General features: G+C 35.7%; 8 protein-coding genes across 12 annotated transcripts; 5 read left to right on the top strand and 3 right to left on the bottom strand.

Moving 5' to 3' along the window:
- LOC9318880 lies at positions 1 to 749 on the top strand. The gene has a single exon (XM_021032038.1). It carries the CDS (start codon positions 328 to 330, stop codon positions 535 to 537), a length of 210 nt encoding a protein of 69 aa, XP_020887697.1. The 5' UTR covers positions 1 to 327; the 3' UTR covers positions 538 to 749.
- A 492-nt stretch (positions 750 to 1241) lies between these two features.
- On the top strand, positions 1242 to 4500 carry LOC110230069 (DNA damage-inducible protein 1). Of its 2 annotated transcripts, none has more exons than XM_021032037.1 (15): positions 1242 to 1478; positions 1651 to 1683; positions 1846 to 1976; positions 2082 to 2199; positions 2291 to 2407; positions 2517 to 2582; positions 2765 to 2827; positions 2927 to 2971; positions 3119 to 3180; positions 3269 to 3362; positions 3459 to 3551; positions 3638 to 3707; positions 3809 to 3879; positions 3967 to 4053; positions 4140 to 4490. In XM_021032037.1, the coding sequence occupies exons 1-15, from the start codon at positions 1413 to 1415 to the stop codon at positions 4266 to 4268; spliced, it is 1245 nt and encodes a 414-aa protein (XP_020887696.1). In that variant the 5' UTR covers positions 1242 to 1412; the 3' UTR covers positions 4269 to 4490. The 2 variants fall into 2 exon arrangements, with proteins under 2 accessions (XP_020887696.1, XP_020887694.1); XM_021032035.1 differs by having other exon boundaries at positions 1253 to 1478; positions 2079 to 2199; positions 4140 to 4500.
- A 45-nt stretch (positions 4501 to 4545) lies between these two features.
- On the bottom strand, positions 4546 to 5835 carry LOC9321025 (RNA-binding protein pno1). The gene is made up of 2 exons (XM_002882767.2): positions 5730 to 5835; positions 4546 to 5376 (listed from the first exon to the last, which is right to left on the bottom strand). The coding sequence occupies exon 2, from the start codon at positions 5346 to 5348 to the stop codon at positions 4701 to 4703; it is 648 nt and encodes a 215-aa protein (XP_002882813.1). The 5' UTR covers positions 5349 to 5376; positions 5730 to 5835; the 3' UTR covers positions 4546 to 4700.
- Positions 5836 to 6677: 842 nt separating this feature from the next.
- Positions 6678 to 7822, top strand: LOC9318879. Its single transcript, XM_021030609.1, has one exon. The coding sequence runs from the start codon at positions 6944 to 6946 to the stop codon at positions 7787 to 7789; it is 846 nt and encodes a 281-aa protein (XP_020886268.1). The 5' UTR covers positions 6678 to 6943; the 3' UTR covers positions 7790 to 7822.
- An 87-nt stretch (positions 7823 to 7909) lies between these two features.
- On the bottom strand, positions 7910 to 9371 carry LOC9321024. The gene is given in 2 exon segments (XM_021030608.1): positions 7910 to 8734; positions 8737 to 9371. Coding segments are annotated over 2 exon segments (984 nt in total). The 5' UTR covers positions 9097 to 9371; the 3' UTR covers positions 7910 to 8110.
- A 197-nt stretch (positions 9372 to 9568) lies between these two features.
- LOC9321023 lies at positions 9569 to 11894 on the top strand. The gene is made up of 6 exons (XM_021033255.1): positions 9569 to 9739; positions 10074 to 10507; positions 10708 to 10885; positions 11014 to 11106; positions 11269 to 11356; positions 11453 to 11894. Exons 1-6 carry the CDS (start codon positions 9678 to 9680, stop codon positions 11741 to 11743), a joined length of 1146 nt encoding a protein of 381 aa, XP_020888914.1. The 5' UTR covers positions 9569 to 9677; the 3' UTR covers positions 11744 to 11894.
- Positions 11895 to 15146: 3252 nt separating this feature from the next.
- LOC9318878 (formin-binding protein 4) lies at positions 15147 to 19377 on the top strand. 4 transcript variants are annotated; one of them, XM_021031857.1, is made up of 9 exons: positions 15147 to 15292; positions 15539 to 15625; positions 16119 to 16243; positions 16320 to 17053; positions 17191 to 18371; positions 18463 to 18542; positions 18635 to 18798; positions 18887 to 19004; positions 19094 to 19377. In XM_021031857.1, the coding sequence occupies exons 1-9, from the start codon at positions 15205 to 15207 to the stop codon at positions 19175 to 19177; spliced, it is 2661 nt and encodes an 886-aa protein (XP_020887516.1). In that variant the 5' UTR covers positions 15147 to 15204; the 3' UTR covers positions 19178 to 19377. The 4 variants fall into 4 exon arrangements, with proteins under 4 accessions (XP_020887516.1, XP_020887515.1, XP_020887518.1 ...); XM_021031856.1 differs by having other exon boundaries at positions 17170 to 18371; XM_021031859.1 differs by lacking the exon at positions 15147 to 15292 and adding an exon at positions 15845 to 15955 and having other exon boundaries at positions 15535 to 15625; positions 17170 to 18371.
- Positions 19378 to 21802: 2425 nt separating this feature from the next.
- LOC9318877 lies at positions 21803 to 22708 on the bottom strand. Its single transcript, XM_021032871.1, has one exon. It carries the CDS (start codon positions 22299 to 22301, stop codon positions 21963 to 21965), a length of 339 nt encoding a protein of 112 aa, XP_020888530.1. The 5' UTR covers positions 22302 to 22708; the 3' UTR covers positions 21803 to 21962.
- Positions 22709 to 23881: the final 1173 nt, after the last annotated feature.

Raw genomic sequence — 23881 nt, 5'->3', positions numbered from 1 at the left:
ATCAAGAGAAACATAAATAGAGAAGGAAAAGGAAATAAGGAGACCGTTGTTGTTGCGTTGTGTTGGATAATTTGATTAGCTTTAAAAGCAAGAAATAGGCGTAACGTCCACACGCACAATCACAATTCCTTTATATCTCGCTTTCTCTCCCACTAAATTTATCCTCTATCTCTCTCCAGGTTTCTCGCCAACAAAACCAACAAACAAAAACTCTCTCTCTCTCTATATTAGAGAGTTGTTCAACCTAAATCGTGGACAAATCTCGGAATCTCCGGCGACTAATTTTTTAAAAACAGTGACGAAGAGAAGAAACAAAGGGGGAAGAAGATGTGTTGTGGACGGATTTGCATGCTGTGCACGTGTCTGCTTCTGGTGGTGATCGCGATTGGGTTTCTATTCGGATTCGGTGTCTTCAGGGATGGATTTCACAAGATCCATGAATCAGTTCATCTCGAATGCGATCCCAGATTTAGTTGCGGAGGTGGCGTTGGACGTCGCGGTTACGGTTTCCCAGCTCCCGGCGGTGGTATTAATTAACTAGCTGTGATGATCTCAATTGTTTTCAAATCGTCGTTTTGCCTTTGAATTCGACGAATTTGGGTATAGCATTGATTCTTTAGGTTTTGTTAATCTTTGTTGCTTTTTTTTTTTTTTTTTATTACTTTTCCCAGTTTCTCACATGGATGGACTCACTCATTGTGCATTCGAATGTTTCATTAATTAGAATTTAGTTTTGACCTTATTATTAACATGATTATGATTTATTTTAATACAATTTGACCCCCACCAAACAAAACGTAACGTATGTGATTCGTATTTATCATATTTTAAAAGTTTCCGCAGCTTTTGAGCAGATAAAGTTAAAACCATATTTATTTTTCAGATAATAACTAGAATAAGATGCCTAGTAGCCTAATTATATTCCATTAGAAAATCCTTTAGAGGATAAAAGGAAATAACTATTGTTCTTATCTATATGAAAAAGTAAGATTCTCGATGTACGACTAAACCTCTTCCTAATACACAATAAACTTTTCATACCGATTTGATTAAAATAATGTATAAAGTTAAATCTTAAATCAGTCTATATCAAGAAACAAATAAGTTAATTACTGTTGAAAATAAAGGATTACTAGTAAAAGTACCATTAAGAGGAAACGGTCGGGATTTAAAGAGATCGAGGGGTACTTTCGGGATTTAACCAATACGGGGTAGTTTCGGAATTTAAAGACTGACCTCGTTGGAACTTGGAAGCTTCTCAATCAAAAGGCGGGTTTAAGGTGACCATGGTTTGGCTTTCCTTATAAGCCAAAGTAAAGCCATCTCAGGAAGTCACAGAGATTCTGATTTATAAAATTGACCAAAGCAAGTAAAGAGGGAGACCCAGAAACCAAACAGTCGACGATTACAAGATGAGGATCACTGTCATGACCGCCGGTGAACAAATCATCACTCTCGATGTCGATTCTCAGGAGACTGTAAGTTTCTTTTCCTGAAAAAACCTAACTTTCCTGATTCTTCGGCTTCTTAATCACAATGTACTTGTCGAATTGATCGATGAAGGTTCTTGGGTTTCACTACTTTAGCACTCATTAGTCGACGTTTTCGAAAGTTTTGTTTTTGCTGATCCTTAGTGTTACTGTCCTGTAGGTTGAGAATGTTAAAGCTTTGCTCGAGGTTGAGGTAAGAGTTTTCAGATCTCTTTCGTCGATTTGTATTTGGAATTGTGTCGCTTGCTACTGAGAAGATATTAAAGATCGAAGCTTGAGTTCTGCTGAAATCTGGGGTTTAGGGTTTTTGGGACTTAAAAGTTTCTTTGTTTTTTTTGTTTGCATCAATGAGCAGTCCAATGTTCCGATTCAGCAGCAGCAGCTGTTGTATAATGGAAACGAGATGGGGAATTCCGATAAATTGAGTGCCTTGGGCGTTAAGGATGATGATTTATTGATGATGATGGTTTCCAATGCCTCATCTGGGTACGTTGGATTGATTTCTTCCTGCTTCTCTATTTTGAAATTTTGTAACTGATGTTTGTGATTATGATCCTTTGTCTGTCTCATTTGCTTGCTCTTCTTCAGTAGTGCCACTAGTGCGGCGGGGAGTGATTTGGGCATGAATCCTGATGGGTCAGCTTTGAACCCTGCAGCCTTTCAACAACACATTCGTGGGGATTCTAATCTTATGGGACAGCTATTTCAGGTGTGAATTTATGGTAACTAGAACTAAGAAAATTCTTCTTGGCCTTTGTTTTATGACTGTGTTTCCTTGGCTCTGATGTTGTGAATTGTAGAATGATCCTGAGCTTGCACAAGTCATTTCTGGAAGCGATTTAAATAAGTTACAGGATGTTTTGCGCGCTCGGCATCGTCAGCGATCTGTTTTACAGCGTCAGAAGGAAGAGGAACTTGTAAGCCTTTTTTTCGAAATAAATGAGTTTCAGGATAACTAGCTTTAAAAGAGTTACATCTACCACTATAACTATCAAAGAATTCTGCTTATGTATTCCCTCCTTGCAGGCTCTTCTGTATGCAGATCCTTTTGATGTTGAAGCACAGAAGAAAATTGAAGCTGCAATTCGACAGGTTAATTATTCTTACTTAAGTTACATGTAATGGACCCTTGTATTACTTTAGTTGCAAATAACTCTTTGGTGATTCCTGAATGCAATCCTTCACTTTGGTTAGGTTCTTGTGTTCTCCTAATTTGCTTGTTACATTTTTGTGTCATTTCTGACTTTTGGTGCTGTCTTGATACATTTGAGCAGAAAGGAATTGATGAGAACTGGGAAGCTGCCCTTGAACATAATCCTGAAGGTTTTGCTCGGGTGGTATGCATGCTTGTGTTTTAGTTTATGCTTCTGAAATTCCTTAACCTTTTTTGTACACAGACTTGATTTCATTTGTTTTTTGTTTTTATTATTCCTTAGATAATGCTGTATGTGGATATGGAGGTCAATGGCGTACCTTTGAAGGTAGAATTTGGCAACCAGAATATAACCTCTTTTCACCTTACTATCTGTTTTCAAATTTTATCGGTCTATCAGTGCGCTTAGACGCATTATTGAGCACTCCTTAGATCACATTTTTTGTTCTAAACCCATATTATACACCATCTCCAGGCTTTTGTTGATAGTGGTGCACAGTCGACAATTATATCCAAGAGTTGTGCTGAGAGATGCGGGTAACTTGCATTTTTTATTTCCTCTGGTACTTCTTTTAACCTAGAACGATGTGATAACTCACGAGTCTTGATGAATGCTTACTTTCAGATTGCTGAGACTTATGGATCAACGCTATAAAGGTATTGCCCATGGTGTTGGCCAGTCAGAGATATTGGGCCGCATTCATGTTGCTCCTATCAAGGTAAACACCACCAATCTTTTTCTTATAATGTTTTCCCCTTTGTTTTTCTATTTCATTATTCTTTGCATCAGAAACTGAAAATCTCGAACCTTGCAGATTGGAAATAACTTTTACCCGTGTTCATTCGTGGTGCTGGACTCACCTAACATGGAATTTCTATTTGGCCTGGATATGCTGCGTAAGCATCAGGTAATATCTCCATATTTTGACTTTGAATTTATTGGATCTGTTTCAACCAAATGCAAAGCCGTTAGTCTCTTTCTTGCTATGTGTAGTGCACTATAGATTTAAAGGAAAACGTCATGACTGTTGGAGGAGGAGAGGTCTCGGTTCCCTTTTTGCAAGGTTAGTGCTCTACTACCATCTCAAATCTTGATGATTATGAGCCCTCTTATATTTGTTGCCTTTGTTTTCAATTAACCTGACAAAAACCGTACTTTCTTCAGAGAAAGACATCCCTTCCCGATTTCTGGATGAAGAACGTGTTCTGAATGATGCATCTAGCTCTGGAGCAACGGTAAGAATTTTTGCATACTATCTTATTTGGTTTTGATGAACTATATTACAAAAAATTGGTTATGATCAAAAACTTTTGGTCCCATAGGTTCCATCTGGGTTTACAGAGAAGAAGAATAATAACACGGTTGCAAACCCAACGAGTCAACAACCGAAAAGGCAGAACACATCAGAGGTAAAAAATCTGTGTTTAAAGTTTCAGTCTCACTTCTTTTGATTCCTTTTCAATCTCCATAAATCATTTCATCACATAATCCACAGGGACCTGAATTTGAAGCCAAGATTGCAAAGCTTGTGGAATTAGGGTTCTCCCGCGACGCAGTGATACAAGCTCTTAGATTGTTTGAAGGAAATGAAGAACAAGCTGCTGGGTTTCTCTTTGGCGGCTGAAGATTAAATTAAACTGGTCCCATATACCAGAGGCCAACAAATTGTGATTTAAAGAGACTCGTTTTTTCTTGTCTTTTTTTTTTTGTATTTTATAGCTCTTCTTTACAAAACATAGGAAAGGTGTATCTGCAAGAACATGTCTTTCAAGTCACCTCTCCAGTTGTTTATGCTGTCGAATAAGCAGACTTAAGGATTTATAGAAATGCAATTCAAGTGTTCTTATTTCTTTTAATTCAACTGCTCTATCAGTCTTCCTTTTTTATAAAGGGATACAATCTTCAAAAGAATCCATAGCAACATCAGCATTCAAATAACAATTTGCATCCCACAACAAATTTTATAAAGAACACCATAACATTTGTTTCTTCAAAATTTCATTACAAAGATCACTCGAAAAATCAAGTTAATGTTGCAAAATATCACCATTCAAAACTATTCGTTCAATCTAGCAGAGACAGATCTGAGCTTAGAGTAAACTTTCCCAGCAGGAGATCCCATAATAAGACTGCAAAGTGAACCCCTTGCGACTTTAATATTAGAGAAAGCTCCCAAAATATGAATCCTAGTGTCTGCAATCACAATCCTCGTCTTGGTCGAGTTCTCAATAGCAAACTTTGTCTTCCCTCCTTTACCAGACAATCTCCCAATGGCTCGAGACAAATGCTCACCTTTAAGAGTCTTCACATCTTTGATCTCGAAAGACTCAACATAAAGCTCGTCCATTCTCAAAAGAGAGATAGCATCAGGGATATCAAAACCCAGCATGAAAGCATGTACAAAATCCGCAGACTTCTGGAGATTACTGATGTCGGGAGTGTCAGCTCGGGTTTTAAGCTCGACTTTGCGGGCTTTGAGATTCATCCTAATGTCAACCTTCATCTGATCGTAAATGGGTGTGTAGATATCCAACCATGCTTTCTTGAGAGGCGAGTATCGGTTTGGTGGTACAGATATTTTCCTGAATTGAACTTTACCATCAGACATTTCATGCGCTTTCAAAGGCTTGAAGGTTGGTTTAGGAGGCAATGACACAGTTCCTCCTGTTGCAGTCTCAACTTCCATCTGAGTAGACTCTGCCATTTCTTCAATTGTGATAATTACCTACAAGCTATGAATAAAACATCCATAAGCATCCAAACACACTCTTAAATCTTAAAATCATGTATTTCCTATGAATCAACAATTACAGATCAATATCCCAAAATTATCAGATTTGATACCGTAAATAAAAGTAACTTGAAGATAAATTTCTAAAAACTACGGGTCGACAAATCTATATCAGAAGAATAAACACAACCAAAGAGATACAACTTGAATCGTTACACAGATATCTGAAATTAAAAACATAGAGAAATTCTGATGCAATTAGAATTCTAATTGAGCTCATAGAGAGCTTACAAGAGAGAAATCAATCGAAAATTAAGAGGAAATCAAAACAAATTATTGAAGATTGAAGAGTACCCGAACTCGTTGATTGCGATCTGATGGCGGGACGACGGCACAACAACTGAAGAGGAGCTGCTGCTTCGGAGGAAGATTTTTTTGTTTTATGAAGGTTTTAAGCTTAGGGTTTATCTATGTCGCCGTCCAAAACGCCACCGTTTTATAACTCCATTTATATTTTTACCGATTGGGTTTAAGAAGCCCATAAAAGTTTTGTCAAATTTTGGCCCTTATATTCATTAGATGAGACCTTTTTTTTTAATCAAAATTTGACCAAAACTTTGACCCTTATACTAATTACAACCTCTAATCTAAAAATCTGCCGCCTAGCCAGACGCTGATTGGGTAGGGACTACAGCGATTTTATCCAAATTGGTAAAAAAATTCGGTGAAGATTTTTGTCCGCCTAGACGGCGTCTAGCCTAATTTTTTTTTTTTATATATATATATTTTTTTTGGATCTAAAATTCAAAATGTTCCACTTATGTTCATAATTTGTATAAAAATCATAAGTTTGACCTTAAATTCTTGTTTTCATGTATTAATGTAATTTTAAAAATAATATTATATAAATTTCTTGTTTATAATGGATTAATATATTTTTAAAATATTAAATAGCCTTAAAACTAGTCCCCGATTAATCTCTGTTTAATTTCCCATTTTCTTTCTAGGCGCTAGGCTAGGCCCACCCTCACCGCCCGACTAGTGCCTAGCGATTTTTTGAACATGGTTTACAACTATGTAAAAAGAAATTAAAAAAAGAAGAGGATATAATTAACATGTAAACACACTATTGAAGATATTTATTCTTATGTATTCTTCATTCTTCATTCTTCATTGAAGCTTTTTTTTACCTTCTACACATTGTTCGTTGAAATTAATTTAAGCATGATAGATAGGTGATTAAAAGAATATTCTCTAACAAGCTCTGATTGGGCTACTAAAGATAGGTAAGGTCATAATTATGGGTCTAGACTCTAAGACACATGAAAATCTAAATTTAGAAGCAGTCTATTAATAGTAAATCCCAAACAAACAAAAACCTTCGGTTTAGTTCGTTTCACCAAACAAATTCAGGTCGGCAAGATTTTCTCTTGAGAAACAATCAAGAGTTCTTAAATCTCCAAAATCAACAATTCAATGACAATTATATACCTGAGGCCAAGCCTTTGGGTTTTGTTCATGCCTCATTTATACCTATAAAGATTTTAAGACACAACAACTTACGAGAAATGTTTAATCAATCCAGCTCTGTCTCGTTACTCTACGTAGTTGAAATCGCCAAAACTACACAAAACGTAGACGTCACTTGGTCCAAAACCATGTCATCACATTCCTTGACCATCAAAATCGAGAATCTCAAAGACGAGCAACATAATCATCATCAACCGGTGAAGATAGATCTTTCAGGATCTTCATTTTGGGCCAAAAAGGGTCTCAAGAGTTTAGAAGCTAACGGGGCTAGGGTTGACGTATACTGGGATTTTCGTCAGGCCAAATTCTCAAACTTCCCTGAACCTTCCTCTGGCTTCTACGTCTCTCTCGTATCCCAAAACGCAACCATTTTAACGATGGGGGATTTAAAGAACGAAGCTTTGAAGAGGACAAAGAAGAACCCTTCAGCCACAGAAGCTGCCTTGGTCTCCAAGCAAGAACACGTCCACGGAAAACGTGTTTTCTACACGCGGACGGCGTTTGGTGGTGGAGAGTCGCGTCGGGAGAACGAGGTGGTGATCGAGACATCTCTGTCGGGTCCTAGCGATCCAGAGATGTGGATCACGGTGGACGGTGTGCCGGCGATTAGGATCATGAATTTGAATTGGAGATTTAGAGGGAATGAGGTTTTGACTGTGAGTGATGGTGTTTCTTTGGAGATCTTTTGGGACGTTCATGATTGGCTGTTTGAAACCTCTGGTTCGTCTAGTGGGTTGTTTGTTTTCAAGCCTAAAGCTGGATTCGAATCTAAAAGTCTTAGCTTTAATGGTGGCTATGGTGATGGTGAAGGTGAGGATCATGATGTGGAAGATGACGATTCGTCGCCCAAGTATTGTCATGTTCTATATGCTGTCAAAGTTTGAATAAAAAATTTGGAGAAGAGTTTTTTTTTTTCTTTTTTAATATGTTTCAAAGAACTAGAATTTCCATGTGGACCATGTCAAAAAATTTAGTTTCGTCAGCTAGTTAATTGTTTAGCATAGAGTTGGACTTGTTTCTATATGCCGGTTAGTTATACAAAACAAACTGAACTTTTTTGTAATTTCTAGTCCGAAGCATTAAGGATCACAAAAATTTATCGAAAGAGTATGTTACCGGTTTATTGTTAACACTTTTGTTGTAGAATGATTAGAAGAAAAGCTCGTAAAAATTCTATCATAGTTTTAATTTTAAAGACTAGTTCATCATTGCTCTTCTTCACATGGCAACTCGTAACGACACAGTGGACAAACGTGATTGGTCTCAAACCACTTTACGGCACACTCATCGTCAAAGTCATGTCCACAAGGTAAAGCCACAAGTCTTCCTCCATTGTTAAACTCTTCCAGACAAATTGTGCATCTTTCGCCTGTATAATTAATCTTGTCGTATATTTCCCTGGTTAAGGACTTGACCACGAGCTTGCTTGCTGGTCCCAAACAGATATTAGCGGTCTCGTCAAACGAGACTTGAACCACTTCTTCGATATCATGAGGCTCGTCGTGAGGAAAAAGATTCAACGACACTTGTAAAGCACACCCTGGAGAATACCCATTACTTGCGGAAGAAGTTATTTGAGCAACATAGTCAATTTGATACATCGCAAGTTGAATACTGTGGTCGCTAATCCCTGCTTCTTTCAAGAAATCATTCAAGTCTACTTTGCTTCGACACTCGTCACGATCATCGATTATGAATTCGTTGGCAGAGGACAAAGTCGTGAAAGTCAAGATATCATCTTCACAGAAGATCAATGCATCGACTCTGATTGTGCCGGCATCTTCTGGTTCAAGATCCTGTTTGATTTCGTACTCTAACGAGACTTTAATTTTACCGCTTCTTCAATATAACTCTCATCGATAAGAAGAAGATCCAACGACACTTCTAAAGCACACCCTGGAGAATACCCTTCACTTGCGGAAGAAGTTATTTCAGCAACATAACCAATAAAGTGATACATCATATGTGCAGTATCGTAGTCGCTCATCCCAGCTTCCTTCAAGAGATGAATCAAAACCACTTTGCTTTGACATTCATCGTTGATGAGTTCGTCGGGAAACGAAAACGTCGTGTATGTCAAGATATCAGCTTCACGGAAGACCCTTGCATTGATTCTAATTGTGCCCGCATCTTCTGGTTCAGGATCGTGTGTGATTTTGTGATTGTAATCCAAGCGTATAGGTTTAGACATGATTATAAAACAAAAACAATAAAAATCAAATCTGGTGGTTTCTGTTTTTCTCTCTTTGTTGTTGTGAAAGAAATTGTATCGATGATTTAATGGTCTAGTCTCATATATTTATAGTAGAGACTCTTTGTCGGTCCCTAATTCTAGTGGGATTTTTTAGATTACAGTTTCCATTTTAAAAAAAAATCCATTATGATTTCCATTTATGACTTTTCTTTTCGTCTGATTAATTTCCAATTATATTATCTTTTTAAATTGCACAAACCTGTGAGCTAAAATTTCTTTTTGAGATAACAATTTCCATATTATTTTTTCGTTTTAAAAAAATCCATTATGATTTTGAGATAACAGTTTCCATTTTTTTGTCGTTTTAAATAAATACACAATTTCTTCTAATCTCAAACTCTAATTTACTCTTTATCACCCGCCGCAATGAAAGAATTAGGCGCAGTTTAGCAGCTAGACGGCCCACGCGCACTCTAGCAGCTAGACGTCCCACGCGCACTCTAGCAGCTAGAAACTTTGAATGTCGGAACAAATTATCTAGGGTTAGTACAGAACGGCTGGGAGATTTCAATTGGGAAATGCTGAAACAAGGGTTTCGTTTATCGATTGCCATTCAACATCGCGTCTTCGTTATTCCATGGTCAGTCAATTATTTTAGTTCAATTCATTATACAAAATAGCCGAAATGAAATTAAAATCCCATAAATCTGGTTTTTTCTTCTTCTCCTCTTTGAATTTTATTCGATGTATTGTCACAATTGAATTTTGCATCTGTATCAAAGTTTATCTCTTTGATAGAATTTAATTAATTGGCTGTTGAGGAAGCTCCAAGTGTTTATCTTTCTTCACTGTTATTGATTGTTTTGTATCTGTTATGTGATCATCTACTTTCATGGTGATTGTTACTAGTGTGGATCATCTTTAAGTAAAGCATACTTTTAATCCAAACTGTTTTCACTTCTGATATTGTGTAGGGTGAAGAGACACTCTGCACCTAGAATCTTGTGTTCAGACCAGCGGGACTACACTTCGTCGGGTCTGATTAAGTATGTTCCAAACAAGTCTCGGAAGATTACTCAAGATTTGACATCTCAGCCTCTTGATGTTACTAGATTGGATCATAGTGTGTTGGGATCTCAAGTTAAGGGTAACAGCAAAGAGGCTAGAGATGGCACATTTTTGGATCTGCAAGAGAAGAATGATACTGGAAGTTACATGAATGTGTCTTGTGATGACTCTGATGAAGGTATTTTGAGTTTGGACAAGGGTATAAATGCTAGTAGATGGGATCATAGTGTATTGGGGTCTAAAGTGAAGGAAGAGACTGGAGAGGGTACTGTTTTACATCTGCGAGTTAAAAATGATGCTGAAATGTACTCTGATGCTTCTTGTGATGACTCTAATGAAGGTATTTGCTTTATGCAAGCTCGGTTATGGCACTGCAATATATTATTTCTCGAGAGTAACAAGTAACAACTAACTCTTTGGGGATAATGAGGTTTAAAACCTAAATTAAAATTCAGTTTGATTTAAATATGTTTTCTTGGGTAAGGTTTTGTCTTCAAACCAAGCGTAATTGAGACCCACGTTTCTCTCATCCTTTTGCAGAGTTGGAAGAAAGCAGCAACGAAGTTAGATCTACAGGCTATAAGTCTACGAGACAACACAAACAAGCTTATGATAAAGTCAAACTACATATGGAAGCTGAGCAGGCCAAGAGTAGCAAAGAAGCCTGCAAAACCACGCAAGAGGCAGAGCACATGGCTATGCGCTATCTCGGTTTAAGGTTTGCTTGCAACTTTGAGTTTGTGTAGCTTCAGTTTAAAATGTTGCAGAAGGGTTTTTTTGTTTCATCTTCACTCTTCTCTGTGTATATGATTTCTTATCATCTTATTCTGCTTTGCATGTCTCCAGAGCATATTCAGCAGCTGACCTGAAAAAGAAGCTCATGGGAAAGAAATTTCCTCTTGAAGTCGTTGACAGAGTGATCAATGATTTCCAGATTCGGTAAGGTTCCTCTTGATTTCTTTTTCAATCATGATCCATAGCATCATGTGTTCTTTGATACATCAGGCAGGGTCTAGGTTGCTTTTGTTGTAACATTATCCGCTTTACCTAAAAACTGAGTAAGAAAATGTCTCACTTTCAACATTTTGTCGTGTGTTTCAGAGGCTTTATCAATGATAGCTTGTACGCGGAGTCATTCACTCGATCTAGATGGTCTTCCTTAAGTTGGGGACCAAGGCGGATCAAGCAAGTAAGAATTGCCATTCACATTTTTTTTTCCGTGAGATAACAATTTTGTCTGATCTTTCACTACTAAAGAGAAGTGAGTATTTTGCGTGTGGATCAGGCATTGTTTAAGAAAGGCATAAGCAACAAAGACTCAGAGACAGCCATAAAGCTGGTTTTTGAGAAACGCCAATGCAAGGAAGGAGATGAAGAAGCAGAACTAAACCACGGGCTGTCCAAGGAAGCAGTGGATCAGCTTTATGTTCAGGCATCTAAGCGGTGGCTCCAAGGTCGAGACTTGCCTATAGAAACTCGTAAAGCTAGAGTCATCCGGTGGCTTCAGTACCGAGGATTCAACTGGGGTGTTGTTTCCCAGCTTCTAAAGAGGTTAGAGTCTACTCATGAGTCGTGATCTTATTTTACACATGTATCGTTTTGGCCCTTAGGTTTTATATTTGTTAGGAATTGCCCCCATAAGCTATGTTCCATTTTGTAATATGGTCAACTAATGGTTACGTTTTGAGTTACAGTTAAATAATGAAAACTTTTTCACAATTTGTTAATGATTGCTTAATACCAAGCTTTGGTGATTTTGATTCATAATTTTTTTGTATTTTGTATTTTGGAATGTGTGTAATGGACAATATGGTATATACAGAGTCATCATCATCATTGAGCAATGAGTAATTGCTCATATAGGGCTGATAGTGTTTAAGAACCCTAAAGTTTATGCCATTAGGGATTTTTCACGTGGTTGTTGTTCAATTGACATAAAACTCAGCTCGAGAACGAACACGAAACTTGTGAGACTAAAACTTCAGTTAAAGAAGAGGAAAAAAATTAGTTTCAGTCTCACAAGTCTTCACTTTCAATTTGGTATAAGCCTAATGTTATTTGATCCACAACCAGGTGGGAAATCTCTAACCTCGTAAACTTTACGGTTCTTGAACTTTAATAGCCCTATACGAGCCATTACTCCTAGATTCTCTTCAGTAACATCACCATTGCTCAACGATGTTTGATGACTCTGCATGAACCATGTTCTCCATGACACCCATTTCAAAACTCATACAAGTAATATAGACGAAGAACTTACGAATCAAAAAATCACCAATGTCATGGTAATGAAGTCATGATAGATTGTAAAAAACTTCATCACTTTCTAATTACAATATGATCCAAAACGTCATTGAAATGATATAAACACAAATGTTCAAATCTTAGCACAAAAAATCTACTAAGTTAGTGTATGTAAATAGTTATTCTTGGTCACGAAACCAAGTATGAACTATTCGATTTCATTAAAAATGTATTATCTCGTCAAAATTATAGTGCACGTATTCACTTGTGATAGTTTCACTCACTTAATCACCAGATTCACCACTGAGTGATTAAGTATCCATCTAGCTAAATTGTTTACATTTTTCTTAATGTGAGTGAAATCCGTGATTTAATAACGTAATAAAAGTGATTTTCTGTTTCTCGTTTTTTCTTCCATAATTTTGAATGTTTTATATAGGAAAGAAAAACTAAAATAATTTTTTTTATATCTCGAAAATGTAAATTTAGATAGAAAGAAACAATTTATTTCCAAAATATAAATCATTGTACAAATCTAGCTAAAAAACAGTTATATGGTAAGGATGGAGAAAGATATATATAGAAACAACGATGCATAGAAGATTTGCCCCCCAAAAGAAAAAGAAAAAACCATGAATAGAGGAAGAGTTGGAAAAGGGACGAAGAGAAGGGCCATGGAAACCCAAAAAGAAGATGGCACCAAATTGTCTTCATGGATTCCTCTTGATGTGACCATAGAAATACTCTTAAGACTGCCAGCTAAATCCGTGGTGAGGTTCCGTTGCGTGTCGAAACTCTGGTCCTCTATGATCTCCACTCCAAATTTCATCAAATCGTTTGCAGTTCACTCGTCGGCTCGGCCGTCTATTCTTTCTTGTTCCGTCAAGAAAGAAGAGGGCAAGCGAGTCTTCTTCTCGTTTCCGCATCAACAGGATCCCAAAAATCCTTATACTAGTATATTGGACAAGTTTGATATGATGCTCCCAAAAAAAGACACTGGGAGCTAAAGAGAAATGGAGAATAGCCAAAACCAGCCCTATTCATCCCTCAATGAAAACTTGGAGATGCATCAACGGAGTTCTTTACTACTGCGGGGTTGATTGTTCTGTAGTGAGCTTTGATGTGAAGTCCGAAAAATTCTTAACGATAAAGAAACCAGAAGGCTGTGTCTGTGATATGATTGATGATCTACCTAATCCGAAACATAGTTTGATAAGCTACAAGGGAAGATTAGCTTGGATTTATGATGGGTTTTCAAGATATTCAATACTAAGGATTTTAGAGGATGCCGAAAAACAAGAATGGTCACCTAGTGAATTTGAAGTTCCTTTTTGGAGGATCCCCAAAAACATTAACTACTGGTATCTGCTATTATGTGGTGACACTGGTGATGATGAATTGATTTATGCACCAACGTCCACAGAAGGAGAGTTTTGTGCTTTTTTTTTGTCACAAGAAAAGTCACATACGAAGGAATCAAGGATAGGTGGTACAAATATGTATGGTTTCCGAATCATATTGAGAGTCTCAAGTCTCTGTACTAAGATAATTGATTGAATATGACTGACTGAATTCAAGTTTTTGTGTCATTATTATTGTTGTTTTATTTGGCATTTGTAATTGTTTTTTCAAAACTTTAAATTACATGATTGGAGTAATTGATCGAATGTATGTTTTACATATTTTGCTGTGGCAATGTTCGGAATTGTACGTGATAATTCGTAAGTGGATTGAGCAATCTGAGAGTCTCAACTCTCAAGTCTCTGAACTAAAGAAACTAATTGAATATGAATGAATTCAAGTTCTTTTATGATTCTAGTGTTATTCTATATGAACTGAAATATACTTACCTACAGTATCTATCTTATTGGTTAACTATTAAAAATGAAACTGCTTGGACACAATTTAAGGTTTTAGTTTTATGTGTAATCGGACTGAATGTGGATCGGTCTGAATGTGGATAGGTCTGATTTACAAACCTTAATCGATTATTTAAACGACATGCAATGAACAATGTAAAAACTAAAACGGCACGACGTCTAAGGCAGTGAGGCGGCTATTGCGGGGAAACGGTGTCGTTTGATTCGAATATAAAGTTTGACTAGGCCTGGGCATAATACCCGAACCCGAAGAACCGAACCGAACCCGACCCGAAATACCTGAACCCGTTCCACTTCGGTTCCGGCTAATTACCCGATCGGGTTCTGTTTTCAAATAACTGTGGGTATCAGGTAATACCCGAACCGAACCCGATACCCGTGAGTACTTTTTATTACCCGAACATATATACACATATGAGGACATATATGCACTAATAACTTGAATCTGTGACTTGTTTAATGATTTAAGTTATGGAACAAACTCAAAACAAGGTTTACTTCTTGTTTTATATTATTGTCTTAAGGAACAACTTGTTATAATTTCAGATCTTTCGGGTTTTATGGGTACTTTTATGTATGTTTGGGTATATTTGGACAAAGTTTGGGTAAGTAGTACTGAAACCCGAAATAGTTTTGGTTATTTATGGGTTCTCTAACCAATACCCGAATTACCCGGACCCGAAGTGAACCCGAACCGAACCCGACCCAAAATTGTACATATAACCCAACGGATCCAAAATTTCTAAATCCGAAAAACCCGAACCCGAAAGATCCGACCCGAACCCGACCCGAATACCCAAATGCCCAGGCCTAGTTTTGACCTTCGACGCGACGCGAAAGCTATTTCTGTTTTTTTTTTGTTTTTTTTTTAATTGGCTTGGTTAGAGTCTGAAGAGAGATTGTAAGAAATCTGATGGGGAAGAGAAAAGAGCGTCGTTTCGCCGCCATGAATAGCACCGGCCGTCGTGTCAAGCTTGATCTCTTTGCGGAACCCTCCTCTGGTATGCCTTTTTTTTGTCTTCTTCTAAACTTGTCTAATCGATTTCTGCTCTTTTGTTGGATTAATTCTATTAGATTGACGGATTTGTGGATTCGATCTCGTTTCTCTATTGAGGAAAGCCAGTTAATGAATTGACTTAGGCTACCTGACAAAGAGTCTGATAATTTTAACTTAGATTTTTTGTAGAAATTTTCGAATTTGCGTTTCTCGGCCTTTTTTTTAGTATATGTTTTGATATATTTTGTAGGAGATTTGGGTGGCTCAGATGTGCGTGATGGAGTTGAGCGGGAACAAACAGAGCTTAATGAGTTACCCAATTCACCTTCTTCTTCAGGTGGGTTCCATCAGCTATCTTCAAAATCCGCTATGTAGCCAAGCCCCATAAGTGCTCGACATGTTTATGGTGCAAAATTGGGAAATTTTTGTTTTTTTGTTGTTTGTCACCAAAATTTCTTCTCAGAGTATTAGAGTGGTTGTGGTCTTGAGGACATCTTATGACATCAGTTCAGGCCAAGACACAGTGATATTTTCAATGAGTTGCTCTATTTTGCAGCTTCAAGCTTTCTGGGGACTTTCTTCTGGAAATAGCTCCTAGCGGTTCGTATGTCTCTGGATGTTTTGGCTTGCTACGCTTAACTGACGGCTTTGTCATTATTTGTGACAGGTCGCTGATAAATCTTCCCCGATGCTATTCTCTATCCTTTTTTAATTTCTAATGCAACCTAAACTATCACATTGCTATTATTTTAGCAGTTCATATAACTGAAGTCTAGGTATGGAGTTAGTACGGCTTCCAAAGTTTGACGCTTTATTTTTTTTATTTTCAGGTCAGAAAACAGGAAACCCTTTGCTTTTACTTGGCCAGTATAGTGATGATGAGGTGGAAGAAGATTCGGATAAGAAAGCAGATGATGCCTCTGCTGATAGTTCCTTAACCAATAAAAATGAGCAGGTAACAACAACTAACTTATAGAAAACGCAGTAATGATGATGTCTCTGTTAGTCTTGATGAGTTTTATTTATACCAGGTCGATGGATTAATTCAAGAAGGTCACAAAGATACAAATATCAAATCAGGTGCAGTTACCACAATGCAGATGGCTGACGAACAGCAGGCTGGGGAGAATTCTTCTGCACTTGATTCTAGAGCTGAAGGAGAAAGTGGTTTTGTCACTGTGAGTAGCTCAACAATCTTGGATGGACTAAACAAGCATACAGATCCCTCAGTTCAAGCATCTGGCAGCGTGTCTTTGGAGCACCATGCTCCCACAGATGTTACTTCGCAGTGGAAGTTGATTTTGCATGAGGAGAGCAATCAGTATTACTACTGGAATACAGAAACTGGGGAAACTTCGTGGGAAATTCCTACAGTTTTGACTCAAACTGCCTGTGCATATGGGACCGGGTACAATGAGTCTGGGCCCATGGTTACAGATGAGTCCACCTTGATTGCTGGTGTTGAACCAAGCTATTTCCTACCTGTGCAAAATAGTTTCACAGGAACTGACTATTCGACTTTTCCAACTGTTGAGCTGGATGAGAGAAACAAAAGTGAAGATCTATATGTCAAAAGTTTAGGAACAGATGGTCATCAAGTTGAATGTCGGATAGACTCTGTTGTTAATAGTCAGAAGTACCTTTCAAGGCCAGGAAATTCAGATCATGTGCGTACTAATTTTGATGCAGGAGCGGCTACTGAGCTCCCATCTCGCTTGTTGAGTCAAATCGAAGGCTTACTGGAGAAGCTGAGGTCTCTGAAGAGGTAACATATTCTAGTCTGCATCTTCTTGTTTACGTATGTTATATTGTTAGGTAAAAAGATCACAGTTCCTTATCTTCTCTAAAATATGTTTATCTCTAATTTCAAAAAATTGATAGGTCGCATGGGAACTTTCACAGCAATGAGCAGATAACAAAGTACATTCTGGAGGTTGAAGTCAGACATTCTGATGTAAAGGCGCTCATATTGGATAGCTCACCTTTACTTTCTTTTTGGCTTCACACTGAGAAACAACTTAAGCGTCTGGAAGATAGTGTTAACGATGAGATTTACCAGCTTGCAAAATCTGCAGTAATGGATGAAATTGCAGAAACTAACAAAAGCCCTCCTGAAGAAAAGTTGGTAGCAGATGCTAATACAGAGAGTGAATCTGAGGACAGTGAAAGAGATGGAGAGCTAGCTCAATCTCAAAAATCTCTTCATTCAGATGAATCAGCTGATGTGATCGGCGATGGATCTCCTAAATACTCCCGAAGTCATCCAGCTGGGCAGTCTGATATTACTCCTTCAACTGAGATGCGTCAGAAGGCTGGCTCCCCAGATGTGGAAGATATTGACATGGATGTGGATATGGAGGTTGAAGAATCAGTTCCAGTGTCTTCTGTTCAAGTGATAGATACTTCTGATGGTAAGATGTTCAGCCAAACAGAGCCATCCAACCTCCATGCAGATGTTCCAATACCTCCGGGTGAGGAATGGATTCCACCACCGCCGTCTGAGAGTGAAGATGTTCCTCCACCGCCACCAGACAGTTATAGCGAACCAATTCCTCCACCACCTGAAAATGGCCATGTCCCTTCATCTTTGTCCAGTGACTCTCTCGGAGTTCCCTATACTGTACCTCAATCTTATATGCAGCAATCTGCTGATTATGCAACACAATACAACTTACCCTATCCAGAGTCCAATTATCAATATACCAATTCTGTTGCGCTAGATCCTAATACTCAGTTCTATGGCCATGTCGATGGATCTCAAGTTTCTCTTCCCCAGTCGACATTTTATTATGAAACTGTTCCTGGTACAAGTGAAGTTGCTCCCACAGCAGCCAGTGCTGGTGAAGCTTATTACGATTTCAATGGTGCAGCTCCACTTTTTCCTGTCATTAGCTCCACGGAGTCATCGCTACATCACGGTGGAGTTGGTTCTGCTAATCACTACATCTCAAGCAATTCTTCTACAGTTGTAGTGCCTAGTTCGAGATCCAATGACTTTGCTGAGATTGCATCTTCGGCAACTACTTCTCAATCCACAGATGTTACAGGTGGATCGTCTCTATTAGCAAAGGGTCAAACGAAAGGTATGATATATTCTTAATCGAATTTCGTTTTTCACATTCATAGTTTGAGCATACCTGAGTTTTGCTTATAAGTCCTTGGCTTTGGTAACAGTGAAACGGTTAAAAAAGCGGACAGTTGCTGCTACATCCACATTGAGGTCAAATAAAAAGGTTTCGAGTTTGGTTGACAAGGTATGTTATTTATTTCTTGAATCTCCTTATATACAACCCTTTTCTAGATTCCCTTAGATCCAAAACTTAAAGGTGTCTCCACTTGTGGTCAGTGGAAAGCTGCGAAAGAGGAGCTGAACGATAGTGAAGAAGAAGAAGATGATTCCGGAATCCTAGATAGAAAAAGAAAACGAGAAATCGAAGAATGGAAATCTCGACAAATCGCGAGTGGAGAGGCTAAAGACAACGCAAATTTCCAACCTCTCGGTGGTGACTGGTTAGTTACTCTCTAATGCCAACATTTATTTATCTCCTCCCCAGTAACATTATTTAATTTACTTAATGTGGTTGTATGATGTGATTAGGCGTGAGAAAGTGAAGCGGAAGAGAGAACGAGCCGAGAAGTCTCAGAAGAAAGACCCCGATAAGCAGCAAAAACCTGATCTAACCAAACTCTCAGCAAATCTCCCGTCGGGATGGCAGGTATTAAGTTTTCACCATTTCACTAGCGTTTGATTCTTGAATGAGAACTCAGTCGCTAAAACAATGTCACTTGACTATCTCTCTCGCAGGCATATTGGGACGAATCTACCAAAAAAGTTTACTATGGGAATACAAGTACATCTCAAACCAGTTGGACACGACCCACTACCTGAACCTCAATTACTTTGTCGACCCATTTTTTTACTATTTCTTCTGTGATACATTTGTTTTAGATTTCTTTCTTCTCTTATCTTTATGTAAATTTATTACAGAGCTACTGTTATATGTCCCGGATGCACATTTTGTTTATCCGAGAAGATCATTGTACCATTTCCCAATTCTAGTGTAATCTTATAATTTGTTCTCTTCCCAATACTCATGAGTCTTGAGCCTAAAAGCTTGTATGTTTTGTCATTAATCTCCAAGCCTATTCCCTCAAACGTGACTTGTATTGAGAAACACGATTTGGAAACTCAATTTTACCATCTGTCCAACCAAAACAAAATGTTTTAAACGAGCGTCTAGCGTCGACTGGGTGGTCATAGACGTTGTACAAATCCGACCTTGCCGGCGGAACTATATGGTTTATGATTTTTTCTCTAGTATCCCTGTCTAGGCGGATCTCGGCGTGCGGGGATCAGAGTCGCATTTTGTACTTTTAATCGATGCAAACAAAAATCACGATCACTTGAATTTATTTCACTAGATTTTGTACTCGGGCGTTGCGTGGAATTTAATTTTAAATATTTTCTATTAATATAAATTTTTAATGATAAAATATAATCATTAAAATTTAAAAGATAAATATTTGAGCATAAATATAATAATTCAAATTTTAAAAGATAAATCTATATAAATGCTAAATTTATTTTACGAAGCGATATACAACATATATATTCTCGACGATACTGTTTCCATGACAAATAAATAGTTTGATATATATCACATGGTAATTAAGATCACTTAAGAAATTCGCGGAAAAAATAAACGTATCGACGACCATCTAATGATCATTTATCTCTAAAAAAGTTTCTTTCTTATTCATATTCCATGAGGACATATCTTTAAAAGTTTTGATATTAATTATCAATTATTGACCTAATTGTAGATATTATATATGATTAAATATTGATACGAACATAAAATCATTCCTTATAAAATGCGAATATACAGAGTTTCATGAACATTATTTAGTGTAAAGGTACATCTATAATACCATATTGCTAGAACAGGTTTAGCGAGCTTGTTTCACCCATCGAAGCTAATGCAGCGTGCCATAAGGGAATTCTTGACTAAGTTATAATATGTCTATCTTATCTTACTTTCCATGATTACATGGCCAAACAGTTAAGTCCAACTTTGAATCTAATAATTTGTTTAATAATATATGTCATATATTTTCTAAGAACCCATTCGTTTCACACAATGAATGAGATCTCAAAGATTTTACCTTACCATTTGCATTATCTTTCTAAGTTTTAGAAATTTATTTTCAAACACTTTTAACTAATCGTCATCTTCTATGATGCACTCGTTGCCTCTCGACATCTACTTTCTTTTCACTTTCTATTGACTCACATATAATATATATTGGACTATGAATTGATTTTCAAGACATATCATAGCTATTTTTTCCTTAATTACTATCTTTCAATACTCTTTTTATTTTGTTAAAAGCATTTGATTCCATTGATGAGATATCAAACTTCTTTTTCTTTCTGATCATGTTATAAAGTTGTAGTTCCACTTGAGAATATGCTACACAAATTACATATCACTTCTTTTTTAACGGCTTACATATCATTTTTATATATTTTGTTGTAGAACTCATGAATAATGCGATCATTGATTTTTTTTTTTTAAGATGGATGATAAGGCTTTAAAATTTTCAAGATTTGTTTTTAATAATTTCACAAGATAAAGTGTGACTCTTAAAATATCTTTATCTTACATTATAAATTTAAGTTGAGTTTAGTAATATTTTATTTTCTTGAAGTAAAAAGTTTTATAATAAATAAAAATATGTAGTATATTGTTCTTAGAAACGAATATTTCACTTTACATTTTATTTTCTTGTTTAAATTTTTACATAGATAATTACATAAATTTAGTTTTATTCTACCATGCATTTAAAATTTACTTCAATTCTAAAACTCACTAACACATTTAAAATTTTAAAGTATGATCAATTTAAATTTTTATCATTTAAAATTTTGAATTATAGTATTACCACTAATGAAAAATTCATAGTATTTTTATTATTATTTTAACATCTCATTTATTTTACATAATTAATTTTTCATTGATTTAAAATTTCTATTAATTATATGTAATATAAAGATGCACTAAATGAATGTTCTGATGCACTAAATGAATGTTCTAAAATTATTTTAATGTAAAATAAATAGTCTTGCTTAGGTGGATGCTTAGGTGGATAGTCTAGATAGAGAGAAGACTCTCCTATTATATATATATAGATAATTACATAAATTTAGTTTTATTCTACCATGCATTTAAAATTTACTTCAATTCTAAAACTCACTAACACATTTAAAATTTTAAAGTATGATCAATTTAAATTTTTATCATTTAAAATTTTGAATTATAGTATTACCACTAATGAAAAATTCATAGTATTTTTATTATTATTTTAACATCTCATTTATTTTACATAATTAATTTTTCATTGATTTAAAATTTCTATTAATTATATGTAATATAAAGATGCACTAAATGAATGTTCTAAAATTATTTTAATGTAAAATAAATAGTCTTGCTTAGGTGGATGCTTAGGTGGATAGTCTAGATGGAGAGAAGACTCTCCTATTATATATATAGATTTGTGCAAACAGCAAAGTGAATGAATATCCAGAGATTTCTCTACTTACGCATTTTTGTATATACACACACACATACGAGAATTTTAAATTGATGAGAAGAAACACATTAATATATGAATCACTTGGGAGAGCCAGAGATAGAGTCTCCACCACCCAACATGGAAAGGTTAGAGGGAACGGATATGCCACGAGACATGCCGAGTCCAGCGTTGCGACGGTGGTAACGGCACCTGAAGGAGCCAGGGTGTGTCGTTGGTGCGCATAAACAGTTTTGCCTCACGCTCGATGACTTGCTCATACCTACCGAGCCACCACCACCACCACCACGACGTACACGTGGAGACATATTGTAAGCTTCTTGTCTTTTAATATCATCTTGGTTTATCTCTGCTTCTGTCTCCTTAAGTTTGATCTTCATCATCATCCTCCTCTTTGCTTCTTCCTCTTTCCCTTCCATTTGTTTTCTCCTTCTCTTTCTCGTGTGTTTCTTTCTCTACCTTTTTACGAATAGAGAAAAGTCTAAAAATAGTCGGAATTGCGAAACTGAAAAAAAAGAAAAGAAATTGTAGAGTTAAAAAAGAGAAGTTTATGTAAAAGTTATGTATCTAAAAATAGTGATTTTCATTTTTGTCCTTTCTTTGTGGTTCTGAATATCCGAGATTGTCGTTTTCTTTGCAGTAAACTCGTCCATTAAATAGAGATTTTGGAATCGACCAAAAAAATATATAGAGATTTTGGAAAATCGTTTTCGCGTTATAAAAATAGGTAAAACGGAGGAAGAAAGTGTAAAAACAATATAGAACTTTTTTTTTGTTAACAAAAATGCAAACTTGCAATGCACTATACTGATAAGATTGGCCTTTAATCCAGTGGCGGAGCCAAAAATATTTTTTACAGGGGTCAATATTATGTTATAATATTTAATTATTTATTTGGAATAAAATTTTATCATTGATTTTTTTTCAAATTTTTTTAGGTATTACTATTAGTTTTTTTTCATTAAAAAACGAGAACCACAAATAATATCGTTAGTGTTGTAAACTTCATAAATTATTGTTGTTTTTGGATAAAATATACATTGCTTTAGAAATTCTTAATTTTTTGTGTGAAATACAAGAACATCCATATTATAAATCTTTTTTGTTACTCAAAATATTTATTAATCCACACGTATAGATAAATTCATGTTAAGTTTAGAGGAAAGACATACAGTAAAACCTCTATAAATTAATACTCTATAAATTAATAACCTCTCTAAATTAATAAATTTTTCCGGTCCCAAGTTGGGACCAGTGTAAAATATAACATAAATCGATAAATTAATAAGATAATATTTTTTTTGAAAATCTCATGTAAATGTATGGTCCCATCTATACCATAAATTAATAATTGTATTAAATTATCAATATATATATATATATATATATTATATAAATTTATATATGTTATATATGAATTACTATGATATATATTTAAAATATCAAATGTAAAAATTTGATGAAATATGACTCTACTATTCAAAAAAATTTGTGTTGTTTTTTAAACTTAATATTTGTTTCTCTACTTGTAATTAGTTTTTAAAAGATATTGTTTATAAAGAAAATTTTTATTTTTAGATAGAAATTTCTTTAAAAAATTACAAAATTTGTAAAATCTCTTAATAAATTAATAATTATTAATTTATCGATAAATTAATACCTCTCTAAATTAATAAAATTTCTTGGTCCCAACATTATTAATTTATAGAGGTTTTACAGTATTAAACAATTAATAGGGGAAATAATGAAAATAGTTACCAAGGAAACTATTTAAAATAGGGCTAGGAAATAGAAGAAAAATGGAAATTGATATATAAGATAGAAGGAAAGAATTAAAAGATATGCTTAAATGGAAGAAACAAAATTAACAAAGGATGCAAATATAGAATGTGAACGTGGAGTAAGGGGGTCAATTTAATATTTCAAACCAAATTATAAACTAAATACCAAATATTTAAGCTTTTTTTTTTTACGTCTAGATTTATTATTTATTGCAAAT

Source organism: Arabidopsis lyrata (assembly GCF_000004255.2).
Source record: "Arabidopsis lyrata subsp. lyrata unplaced genomic scaffold ARALYscaffold_3, whole genome shotgun sequence".
Classification (NCBI taxonomy): domain Eukaryota; kingdom Viridiplantae; phylum Streptophyta; class Magnoliopsida; order Brassicales; family Brassicaceae; genus Arabidopsis; species Arabidopsis lyrata.
The sequence above is the reverse complement of the archived record's forward strand: the minus strand, read 5'-3'. Positions and strand labels throughout refer to the sequence as shown.